Source organism: Crassostrea angulata, chromosome 9 (assembly GCF_025612915.1).
Source record: "Crassostrea angulata isolate pt1a10 chromosome 9, ASM2561291v2, whole genome shotgun sequence".
Taxonomy (NCBI): domain Eukaryota; kingdom Metazoa; phylum Mollusca; class Bivalvia; order Ostreida; family Ostreidae; genus Magallana; species Magallana angulata.
Window position 1 is genome coordinate 31,239,323 of NC_069119.1, and position 11,699 is coordinate 31,251,021.

The following is an 11,699-nucleotide window of genomic DNA, read 5'->3' on the forward strand; positions in this document are numbered from 1 at the left end:
AGTAAATTTGATATATTTGTGTAGTTTTCATTTGTGACTATGATAGTTGATGTGTTAAGTCGATTTTATATTCAATTTTGTTAATAAAGATTAATTGTCTTATCAGAGGCCCGGTGTACCTTAATCTTGTTTGTTTATCCGACTTGAATTAATGTTAATAATACGCTTATAATCTAGTTAAAGAATGATATATGATATATTGTTCTCTCCGAGTTACCCATGCGTATATGTTAAATCTATTTTTTTTTATTTCTTTAAATTGGGGTTTGGTAACATTGAAAAATAATACATAAGTAAAGCCTTGTAAGCAACGACAATTGAAAATTCAGATTTAAAAACTTTAAGCCGAGAATCGTTATCATGCTCCTATCATTTTAAGCATGAATGCAAGTAAATACAAACAAAAACAAGTAAACATGTTCAATTTTTGGGTTAGTGTTATACCAATGTATGGAACTTAATACTAATAGACAATTATTCCATCATTTAGGTTCGACAAGCGTTCGTAGTTTTGCACTCAAATATGTTTTTGGGTGTCATTTTAGTCATTAAAAAATTAAAAATTAGTCATTAGAAAACTATCAAATAAATTTTAAATGGGGGGGGGGGGGGGGTTGGTTTGCCAGGGGAGAAGGAATGGTCTGATAGGACCGATACCTATTTTTGGTATAATTTTACTGTGTGAATTTTATAAGTTATAAGAATTTTCTCAAAGGTTGGGGGGGGGGGGGGGTGGTGGTTAGGGGGGGGGGGGGTGCCCGGACTTCCCTGACCTTCTTTGAAATTGTAGCCAGTATTATCTTTTTCCTGTCCGAACTATACACTGTGCAATTTACAATCACGTTTATATGTTTCAGTCTTGTGAATGGTGACTTGATATGCATATGTATATTCAATTAAATTACTGAGTATATAAATTGCGATCTTGTAACGAACGCATATATTCTACTTTTATTCCTTGTTTGTTTATTAGAATTAGAAAACGGTCGAATTTTTTGTAGAAGTGAAACGAGGCATGTTACTCAATAGATATTCTGACAAACATGAATATGTAAACCTGTAAAAAATATTAGCATGAAATATAATTATGTTAATGATGCACAAGTTACTCATTTCAACATTTAACACAATTAGATCAACATGCAACTTATTTCTGTCCCCATGCATTATAACTACTGTGGAATCATTAGATATCGTGGTGGCTAAATTTTCGTGGAATTCGTGGGTACATCTCATCCACGAAATAATATCCTCCACAAATTGATAAATTAGGGTAATAAAGTCATATTTCCTTTTGTAGATATATAAGAATACACGAAATTACGTCCCCACGAAACAAGCTGTAAAAGTTAAGCCATCCACGAAAATTGGCCCCACGAAATTCAATGATTAGTTTGCATAGAGCAAAATATATTGCATGTCAACATACTATAGTAACTAATTTGCATGTTGACATATTATATTACATGTTGTCACAATTATCAAACATATAATGCTAATTAAATTGCTTTTAGATATATATAATTAGTAGCATATTTATTCTACTGTTACATCAAACATATGTGACGCAAAATAAACAAAAAGGCTGCATAAGACGTGGATTTACCATGAATCAAGGCGCAAAGAAAGATTAAACATTTTATCGAGTATCTGTACACATTTTCGAATTATATTCTTTATATAAGTTAACTTTTTAGATAAAGGTAATAGTTAACAAGTTTTAAAATACATTTTATTCAATCAGTATATAGACCATATTATAGCAACACGACGAAATTGATGCAACATCTTACTTATTAACAGCTTCTGAGCTCAGTGGAGCTATTCTTATCCCTTTTTTGTCCGGCGCCCGTCTGTCTGTTCTAGTTCAGAAACTTCTTTACATTTTCAATTCTGTCTCCAGAACCACTGGGTCAATTTTCATCTATACTAGGCACACACCATCCGGAGAAGAAGGGAATTTATTTTTTTTTAACGAAGGGTCAGACTCTTTTTCAAAGAGAGATAACTAAAAATCATTATGAAAAATTTGCATTTAAATTTTTTTATTAAAAACCCAGCCAGAAAAGCCGTAACTTTTTCTGAAAACATCATCAGTGGTGAAGATTTTCTGGGTACGATATTTGCATAGGAATATAAAGAGATACAATTTTAAAAGGCTTCATCTCAATAACCAATAGGCTATAAAACACAGTTACTTTTTTTAAAAGCATCCTCAAGTAGCTTTAAGTTTGCTCCAAACATTATCCCTGGGGGATAGGTTGGACCACAGAGTAGGGTCAAGGTTTTAACATAGAAATTCTGTTTAAAATAATATTCTCAAAATCTGACATATCGTTGATTCTGAATGTTAGACTGTACCCCCTGGACAATTCCTGGGCCCCACATTGGGTTAAAAGTTTGATGAAAGTTCATATATTTGTAAACAGTTGTTGGGTACTTTTTTGTGAGCTACAAAGCTCAATATGTGATGGGACTATAAAATCATTCTCTTATAGGAGAACCTTATTTGTTTAACACAAAGGTATAGGAGGGCTTTGAAAATCTTTTTATACAGGATCTATTCTACTACTTTGTCTAGATATTCCATCTATTACTTAAAAACATGATTTTATTATTGAGATTGTGGCTCATCAGACTCTTGTATAAAATGGTTAAATTGGATTTTGAAAAGTATTTCCAGCTACGACACATCAATTCAAGTGTCATATTTAAGTTTAAATGTGTTACGCAGAGAAGAATAAGAGTGATAGGTTGGTTATAGCGTGTATAAGTTGATATAGCACAATGTAAAACTTTATGATATCTGCTTCAGTATTTTCATTTCTTGATACTATCATTTTTAATTATGACATGGCTTAAAAACTGCGTTGAAAATATATGAGTAAATATTTGGATTAAATATAAACTAAAATTTAGAGTTACCCTTGATGGCCATTTCAGAAAGATTTAATTTGTTAATTTTCTTACAGGTGATAACTTTAAAGAATTTAATTATATCTTGAAATAGCTAAGTTAACAATTGCCTTTGTTCAACCCTGAAGTATTTAAAGGTGAAAGACATTTAAAACTATTCAAATAAAAAGTCGTGTCGACGATTTCTGCAAACTCAATGTCTTGCTTGCCCACTTTCTTTGTCCAGATAAAAAAATATTCTGTAAGAAGATTGACAATTAAATTGTCAACACATTTTTATCCCATGTAGACATTATTATTTGGAGCGTCTTGGAGTGTATTATCTTGCATGTTGACAAAATAAATTAAATATTACATTTTGGGGCAAAAAATGCCACCATAATAAACTTGAAAAGTGTGTCTTCCTCGTTAATGGGTGATCATTAACAACTGTTACAGTTTTTTAGTAACCGAGGAAATTTGACACACCTTCTCCTTGGTGTTTCTAATAACATAATCAAAATAAAAAGAAATATGGATATGCTATGTAAAAGCACTGTAAAACATACCGTTACTTTATTGTTATCATTATATCTGAAATAAAGATGTTCGAAAAAATAAATAACATTAGTAACATAATGCAAAAGAACGTAAAATGTATTATCAAGTAACTCTAGAAGTGACTTTGGAAAAAGGGTGATTTCAATGAAAATCAAATAAAACGGAAAACTAAACGTACTTTTGATATATTTCCGAAGTTGTGTTTTATTTACGTTGAAATAATATCTGTATTACATGTACAGTACAGTATTTAGATACATTGTGAATTTACAACTTAGTACAATTATATTTAAGTACGTATATGTACAAATGTTAATTGATCAAACAGTACAACACTTGCATTGAGGTTTTATTGCTCGTTTAAAAAGAGATCACCTGCAAGATTGATAATCAATATCGTCACGGTGTAAGCTTAGAATAGCGATTTCGAAAAAAAAAAGTGAAACGCATTGATCTACAATTCTGCGAATGAAAGTACTTTCGGTTTGAAAGTATGCAATGGCTTCCTCGAAGGAAGGAGCGCCGTTAGAAAGGGATATAAGAACGACATGTCCGATCTGCTTCGAATCTTTCAAGACGCCAAGGATTCTGCCATGTCTGCATACGTTTTGTCACAACTGTTTGTCGTCATTCATTCTTTCCACGTGCAAGACCAAGGAGAGCCCCGTGGGTTTTCCCTGTCCACTCTGTAGACGTTTTGTTCCCGCTCCGTCTTTTTCATTAGAGCTTGAAAAATGGTCGGAACATATTCCTGTCAAGAAAACATTTCAAGTGCTGATAGAAAAAGGAGACAAATTATGTGATGCATGTCAGCGAGAACACGAGGATCTAGTGGCTAGTGATTGGTGTGAATCTTGTTCCGATTCCCTTTGTGCTGTGTGTGCTAAAGCTCATAAAAGAAATACAACCTCTAGGAATCATACGTTGGTTCCAATAGCAGACTTTTGTAAAGTACCTGGAGGAAACGAAAGCTTGGAATCTGCACCAGTGGTATGTCAGGAGCATAGCAAACGTGTGAAATACATCTGTGTTGATCACGAAGAACTATGCTGTACTAAGTGTGTGTGCACCAAGCACAGGAAATGCACTCAGGTCGACGACATAGAAGAAGCCGCAGAAAATCTACGAAAGTCAGAAAAAATAAAAAAATTATCGAAAGAAATATCACAATTTGAAGGTTCATTTACGAAAGCTAAATCAAATGGAGAGGACACCATTAAATACATTGAAGATACAACAGACCAAATAAAGGAAGAATCCACGGAGCTAAGAGACAGACTTGTGAATCATGTAAATCCCCTACTAGAGGACCATCTCTCTGAACTGGCCCAAAATGCAAAGAAACAGAAGGAGAGATTGGCCAGCTTTGTAGACGCAGCGTCTGACCGACAGTTTTTGATGGCTCAATATTTGCACACTTTGGAGTTTTCGGAGGACACGCCTGCACCCGTTCTTATCCAAGACTACTACACGATCAAGAGGCATTTCGAACATGTTACTCGCTCAGGTTTTGGTCAAGTTAAACTAAAATTGCAATCACATGTTCCAAAAGATCTTACAGGTATCCTCAAGTTCACAAAATTTACAGATTTGAAGACACAAATGAAATCTGTTCCACTTAGAGGCATTGATTTTACAAGTGCAGAAATGAAGTTGATTTGTGAATTACCCGATTCAAACGGTGATATTACCGGTGGCTGCTTTTTAGAAAATGGGGACATCATTTTGGTTGGTCGCAATTCCAGTAAGTTATTGCATTACAGCAATGCGACCCTTACTCATTCAACAAAATTTGATATTAAACTTCAAGATGCGGTTTGTCAAAATACCACTCGACTTCTCATTTCCAAAAACGTTCTTACAAAGAAACGTAAATCATGGGGATTCATCGGAACATTTAACCTTGACCAATTTGAAGATAACAAGTTTTATATTGCAAAAGAAAACCGGTATGTTTACGGATTGGCGATATCTGAAGAATTTGTTTATGCTGCTTGCTCAGAGGTTATAATCAAATTTGATTACAATGGACGTACTGTTCAGCAATATCCGGTCGACAAAAATACTTTTTCGGTAGCAACGAACAACAACAATGAAATAATCAGCTCTAGTTGCGATACTCACAAAGTTACAGTCATGAGTAGTTCTGGAGAGAAATTATATACGTATTCTACTAGGTACTTTGCTAGTCAAACACTGCGGTATCCACAAGGACTTGATGTGAACTTTACAGGGAATATATTTGTTGCAGGCAAGGACAGCCGTAACATACACGTTTTAACCCCAAAAGCTGAGTTATTGAAAATTTTTGCAATTGATTCGGAATCTCCACCAATTAGCATCAAACTGAAGGAAAACTCCAACGTCTGTTTTGTGGGGTTTTGTGAAACACCAACAAAGGTGTATGAATTTCAAGAAGATGCCATGTGGAATTGAATTTAATCGAACATATTAAGGTACATCATAGTATGATATAGTTTGGTGTTTTTTTTTTCAAATATAAAGTACGTCATAGCTTGACGTAATGTTAAAACACTGTTTAGAATAAAACGTTTGTGTTCAGTTATATTTAGATGATAAAAAATTAAGTATAATGATGTTTGTATATATGGACATAGGGATTTAAATAACTTTTTATTTGTTGTTAAAAAATCATGATAGAAATATTTTGTTGTAATGACTATCCAGCGCATATATTTACATTCAGTGTATAGCTCCCCTTGTGGTTGCATTGGAAATCTGCAACGTTCAATTTTATTTATGAATACACTTTGCTAATTCATGCACCATGAGCACAAAGATAAACGTCTTCACGTGTTTTAAGTATATTTATTTTTTTAAGATTAAATTAAGCTTTCAATCTTACATAACCAATTTGATATGTACTTTTGAAAAATAATTATCAAATTATATCTACTCCATATTAAAAAGATTTTTCTACAAAGATTTTGGCACTATATTTTTAATCGCGGAAGCGAACTAAATAACATGTTAATATGACTGTTCCATGTATGTTTCCTTAATGAAAGCGTATACAATGGCTTTACAGCGACAATACACATATACACGTATTCCATACAAATAGACATCTAAGGTCGTTTTGCTTAGGGCCAGCCCCATTAGACTGATCACACATGTTGTAATTTTCATTTATTCAGAATATATGTATCGACAAAAAAAACTCTGTTTTTGTTGTTTATATCAATAACTTATTTAATACGTTAAACGCACGGTGTTCAATTTGTCTGCACCGCTTGGAGTGATACACTACAGTACCGATGACACCCAAAAATAAACATTCAATGCTTGAATAGATGATTTGTTCATTAAAATTCAAAGCATTTACGAACATTTTAACCTTCATTGGAATTTAGCAAGAAACATTTTCCCCCTTTCTTTATAATAATTTATATTAATTTATTATCTGCCTCTATAGAAGGCGGTTGGATGTATGGTATGAAGGTGTTATGCGTTTCTGCGAAGTACACATGTACGTCAAGTATAAACAAACGTTTTGTCTATGCAACGCAGCTTTGCTAAGAGATGAGTTGAACAAGACCAGTTATGAAATTGTTATTTTAAAAAGTGATAATACATGTAACAAACTTTAAGGTTAAATGTATTAGTGAAATTAATAATATCGTGTTTCTGTACATTCAATTATTCTCGAGAACCGATGCACACAACTTTGTCCGTATGTTCATATGTATATACATGCTAGTGGATATTTCATGTAATGGAAAATGGTGATCTTTTCATTTTAAATATTATCTTTGTTCAGAAAAACAAACGGTTTGCGGTGGTTTTGTTTTGTTTTGTTTTTTTACTTTTGCGCCCTTTTATTTTCTTGTGCATGTGTAAGTGCTGTTTAATATTTTGAATAGAATCAATAGGGAAATATATGTTCGTACCTCGATCAACTGTGAAACGTCTACTTACCATGGATTGATTATTAATAATACACTAGTTAAATAATGAAACAATTTAATAGAAAACATTTATTTCAATGAAAATTATTGTTAAATAATGAAACAATCTATAAAAAAATTATTGCAATGACAATTTGAAATATAAGATATATATTCCAGCTGTTTAAGTTTCCTACGAGTAATTAATGCAGGAACAAAAATCATTCAATAATTTCCTTCTTTTGTTTCATTGTATTTCTGTTAAAAACAAATAAACAAAGTATTTTAAGCATTGTTATTGATTTTTAGCCTAAACTTGCCTAAACATTGGCCCAAATTTATATATGCCACTCGGATCATATTTTGTCCTATGAATGTTAATTAATTAACTAATTTAAAATATGTCATAAAATCCGGATTTTGAACCAGAATGAATTTAAACTAAAGTTTTAATCGCCAAGAACTACATGTTTACAAGCTTCCGCTCCACGTGGGTTTTAGTAAATGGAGTGGATTTGCATTTTACGGTTGAATAAAAGTTGTAAAGTTTTAAAAAAATGGTCTTGTTGTCCATCAATGTATTTAAATTATGAGAAGACTAGGAATTTAGCTACTCCTTCTAGGCTAGGACATCCACCACCTAATGCCACAAAATGCACACATAAGCTTTGGATTCGAACTTGCCATGGGATGGGGGGAGGGGGTAGCTAGAGTGATACCATTGAATGTTTTTTTTTCATTCAATTTGAAAAAAATAGTAAATACACGTTAAAAGTGAAATTTATCTGCACATCGCAGTTTCTACAATATTATTTGCAGTGGCTTACGTATAGTTTTCCCCATAAAAAGACATTTTATATTGATTTTCATTATCATGATAGTCAATATCAATAGATTCAAATTAAATATAATTGAAGAGAATGAAGCGCTGCTAAATTTGCCAAAATTGATAATATACCTAATCATAACAAAAAGATTAGAAAAAACAAAATGTTACCATCCAGCATAGGATTAAAAGTATCAAATGCATGTTAGAATAATATATACATGTACAGAGTTAAATACATTGTCAATTCATGCACATTACAAAACATAAGTAAGTGGTGCTTTTTAGTTTAGAATAGCACTTTGTGGTATATTTGAAACAAAAACTGATACATTCAGCTAGAGTTATCTTTCGTTATCATAAAATATGGAAGGTTTTACATACAACATATGATGAATAGTGAAAGTTTCTAATTTTTCAGAAAAAGGTTTTCTGCTTTTTAATTTTGAATAAGATAATAGTAAATTGGATCCATATGTTTTAAAAATGTTATATTGTAAACCAGAGCATAGATATGGTCTCAATATAGGAATACTAATCTATGCTAGAATAAAATATGATTTTAATTTTTTTTTTCTTCTAATATCTGCTTTCTCAGAATAGGGAATTCTAATTCAATTTAAGATATCTAAAATGTTACAGTTTCATATAATGCTAGCTAAGTCTAGAGTTCGTAATTTTTCCTTAATTATAATAGAATTAACTCTGTAAAACACCAATAACGGCCGAGAGAGATATGAAATTTTTCCAACCAAAGATAATAATTATCTGGCCTAAAACAATAAAAACGTATTGTCATGTATAGTACAATACCTACACATGGAGATACTATTAGGGTGCTTTGGGGTGGGGTTGGGGTTGGGGTGGATTATATTAAGAGCATCCGGACCAGAGGAGGGGGAACTAGCTTTCAAGATCTTCGCCTGTATATAGTCTAATGCGCAAGACTTTTAGAGAGTAAGAGCGGTAGAAAGGTACTGATTTTGCCAATACTTTAATTATCACCCTTTTCAAATTTTATTCATCTAAATAACTCGATCAATCTGTGCGTGCACAGTTTTTCTATTTTTTTTTAGTAATCTGAATAAGAAAAAAACATTTCCTAGAACAATACATGTATTAATCCAATTGCTAAATAATATCAGATTTTTAAAAATGTTACTTAATAAATGTATTTAGATATATTATATTCTTGTATTGACAAAATTTTCAAAAATATAATTTGGCCCATAATTAATCAACAAGCTTCTTATGTCTACTGCGTACTACATGTAACAAAAAATGCAACACTCTTTTCGTTTATTACACATAATAAAGTACACGTTTATGCAATTTATTTAATTTAGGGCTTTTTAGGCACACGTGAAAGACGAAGGAAAGACAAACGTCATAAAAAGAAAGGCTAATTAGGGGAAACATTTTCGTTTATAAACTGCTTTAATATATTTAGTTTATATTACATGCAAAATAGTAATATGTTGACTGTTGACGTCAGTTCTGTGGGCGTTTATCACCAGTGACTATCCCCCCCCCCCGGACTGTCTTTGGCGTTTTTTTATGGGGGTGGCGAGAGGGGAATGGGGTCGCCCGCTGAAATTTGAAAATGGGGGGGGGGGGGGGGTGGTCCAATATTTTTATAAACGCTTTACTTTACATGATTGATTCAGAATTTTCTTACAAGGCGGACCCCCACCCCACTCCGACCCTTCCTTCATGTTAGATCTTGATTCACCGCGAGCGTACTGTAAATTCGATGTGATCAGGAAAATTACCTATCATTAAAACATAAAGTAGAAATCGTAACAAATTGATTCTTGAAGCTGATATCGCAAATTTTTGAACTCAACATGCATCATCCCCTTGTTTCAAAGGGATGCAGTGGATGGTTGGTTCTAAAATAAACCTTAATTTTTAGATAAATGTTGTACTGGTATACATTTACATCTGTACAGTTTTATTTCTGTTATATATGTACATATCTGGACACCTTTTGATGAGTCGAAGATATCAAGATTGCCAACGGTGTATGTGAAATTTCTTGTAATGAATAAACACAATATAATGTCATAACTGTCTGAAATACTGATAGATTTATTTTTAGAGAATATCAATTAAGTTTTTACCAAAGGAGTCTGTTCTTTAATGCAAAGATATAAAAAATATATACGGATACATCGGGTTTTAATAGTTTTTCAACTCCTGTAAAGGCAAAATCGTTGTGAGTGTTTACCGAATCTTTCTCTGTGAGTTTTCTGATATAGAAAGGAACTAAAATGTTGCTATACTAGTAATCCGATAACTATGCTCATCCTCGGGTTTTTTTTATACGCCTGGAATAAAACTTCACGTGGCTTCCGAAGGGGTGGGATATGATGAAAAATATGACGATGAAAGGGAAATATAAAGTTTTATTGCCCTGGCACATGATTGTATAGAGCCAATGATGTATACATGTATAGTGATCTCTCTCTCTCTCTCTCTCTCTCTCTCTCTCTCTCTCTCTCTCTCTCTCTCTCTCTCTCTCTCCATAGATGCAATATTTATTTTCTTGCAATCTTATTGTAGGCTTTTGATAAAATAATTTATTTCCAGCTTGTTCTCACAAATATTTTTCCATTTTTTTTTTTTTTAATAAATAATGATTATATTTACTTTATATATCTGCAGGTTTCTTTATTAAAACGTGAAAGGTACGCCCTTCGGTTTTTATTTGTATACCTTCTTTTTTTTTTTTTTAAACCTTTGCCCCTTTCACACAACAAATGTATCTTCGTTGTGTGCGAGAATCTCTCTCTCTCTCTCTCTCTCTCTCTCTCTCTCTCTCTCTCTCTCTCTCTCTCTCTCTCTCTCTCTCCATCCGAATCTAGATTGCAAGAAAACCAAGTCGTAAGAGTATGCATGAAAACTAATATTCGACCCCGGGGGACAATCGGCCTTAATCCGCTCCCCCAAGAGATCGGGTGTTTGACCGGTAGCGTATCTCATTTCACGGTCACTTCTCCTCAGAGCTCAGGCAATCATCAACGCATCGTTATAGCGGCAACTTTCTATTTGTTTTGAAAAATAAGAGAAAATCTCCTAGCCAGTTTTACTTGCTGATGACCTGCAAGCCTGTTACTCGCAAATGCGCTCGTTTATTGCAAATTTCTGCATTGGAACATTTTCTCATGCATGCATGAATTTCCATTCACACTCTATGAATTATGCTATGATGAATTGCAGAATTAATTTTGTAGAATTTTTGCTGGGTTAATATTATAATGTAACACGCAATGATAAAATTAATAAACAATGGTTAGCCCGACTCTCTCTCTCTCTCTCTCTCTCTCTCTCTCTCTCTCTCTCTCTCTCTCTCTCTCTCTCTCTCTCTCTTAAAAAAAGGAGAAAACATAATAATGCTAAAACATTATGAATTTAAGAGACATTAGACGATAAATACCGTTGCCATGACGATGACATTTGTTCCGTGGAACCATCCATTGCTTCCCGTTATTAACTAAATGACCTTT

The 11,699-nt window shown here is 33.0% G+C and overlaps 1 protein-coding gene across 1 annotated transcript; it reads left to right on the forward strand.

The window, feature by feature from the left end:
• The first annotated feature begins 1,394 nt into the window (after positions 1–1,394).
• On the forward strand, positions 1,395–6,621 carry LOC128162410 (uncharacterized). The gene has a single exon (XM_052825597.1). The coding sequence runs from the start codon at positions 3,955–3,957 to the stop codon at positions 5,890–5,892; it is 1,938 nt and encodes a 645-aa protein (XP_052681557.1). The 5' UTR covers positions 1,395–3,954; the 3' UTR covers positions 5,893–6,621.
• Positions 6,622–11,699: the final 5,078 nt, after the last annotated feature.

What these genes read in the sequence shown, in the direction of transcription:
- LOC128162410 (XM_052825597.1), top strand. Translation starts at nt 3,955, where the DNA reads ATGGCTTCCTCGAAGGAAGGAGCGCCGTTAGAAAGGGATATAAGAACG.